The sequence below is a fragment of the Phalaenopsis equestris genome, unplaced genomic scaffold, assembly GCF_001263595.1.
Source record: "Phalaenopsis equestris unplaced genomic scaffold, ASM126359v1 Scaffold000250, whole genome shotgun sequence".
Lineage (NCBI taxonomy): Eukaryota > Viridiplantae > Streptophyta > Magnoliopsida > Asparagales > Orchidaceae > Phalaenopsis > Phalaenopsis equestris.
Genome location: NW_018164692.1, coordinates 1374070 through 1374810, shown reverse-complemented (window position 1 = coordinate 1374810; position 741 = coordinate 1374070). Strand labels below are relative to the sequence as shown.

Genomic DNA, 741 nt, shown 5'->3' with positions numbered 1-741 from the left:
AGCTGGGCAATAGACCAACAACCTTTTTCAATAAATAAGATTGGCATAATATCATTAAACATTTTAAAGACTCCACCGGACGGGAGTACGACAGGCTGCAAATGAAAAACAAATGGGATCAACTAAAGAAAGATTGGAAAATTTGGAAGGATCTAAAGCGTGGTTCAACTGGTTTGGGTTGGGATCCAATAAAGCGAACCATTGATGCTTCGGAAGAGTGGTGGGCAGAGAGGCTCGCGGTAAGTAAATTTTATTTTTCATAATTTGTGTAATATACTTCTCTTTCAGGACTGAACAAAATGATTTGGGTTTTTTGTTCCAGGTGGTGCCAGCAGCTAAAAAGTATAAAACATGTGGGATTGAACCTGAGTTGGAGGAGAAGTTAGACCAAATGTTCGGGGGTGTCGTTGCAACAGGGAAATATGCATGCGCTCCAAGCGAGACGGGATTTGGTGAAACACAGGACAATGTTGCTGTCAGTTTATCAGATGATTCACCTGAATTTCCAAGTGCAGGTCCAACTGAGATTCAATCTACGAATCGCTCTAAGCGATCTAGGTTCGAGAGCAAAAAAAAGGGTGGAGCTGCCACAATCAGAAACCAGATATCATGCCTAATGGATTCTTCCAATGATGCCCCCCATAAAGTACAGAAAACATCAATTAATGAGGTCGTGGCTATTCTAGAGCAGGATCCGAGTATTGCAGCGGATGATGAGCTATACTACTTCGCTGTTGAGCT

At 42.1% G+C, this 741-nt stretch overlaps 1 protein-coding gene across 1 annotated transcript in view; it reads left to right on the top strand.

The window, feature by feature from the left end:
- Positions 1–47: 47 nt before the first annotated feature.
- Positions 48–741, top strand: part of LOC110024141 — an 8668-nt gene continuing 7974 nt past the window's right edge. Inside the window, exons 1-2 of the mRNA XM_020723927.1 lie at positions 48–239; positions 323–733. Of these exons, the coding sequence (XP_020579586.1) occupies positions 102–239; positions 323–733 (549 nt within the window). The 5' untranslated portion in view covers positions 48–101. The remainder of the gene's footprint in view (positions 240–322; positions 734–741) is intronic.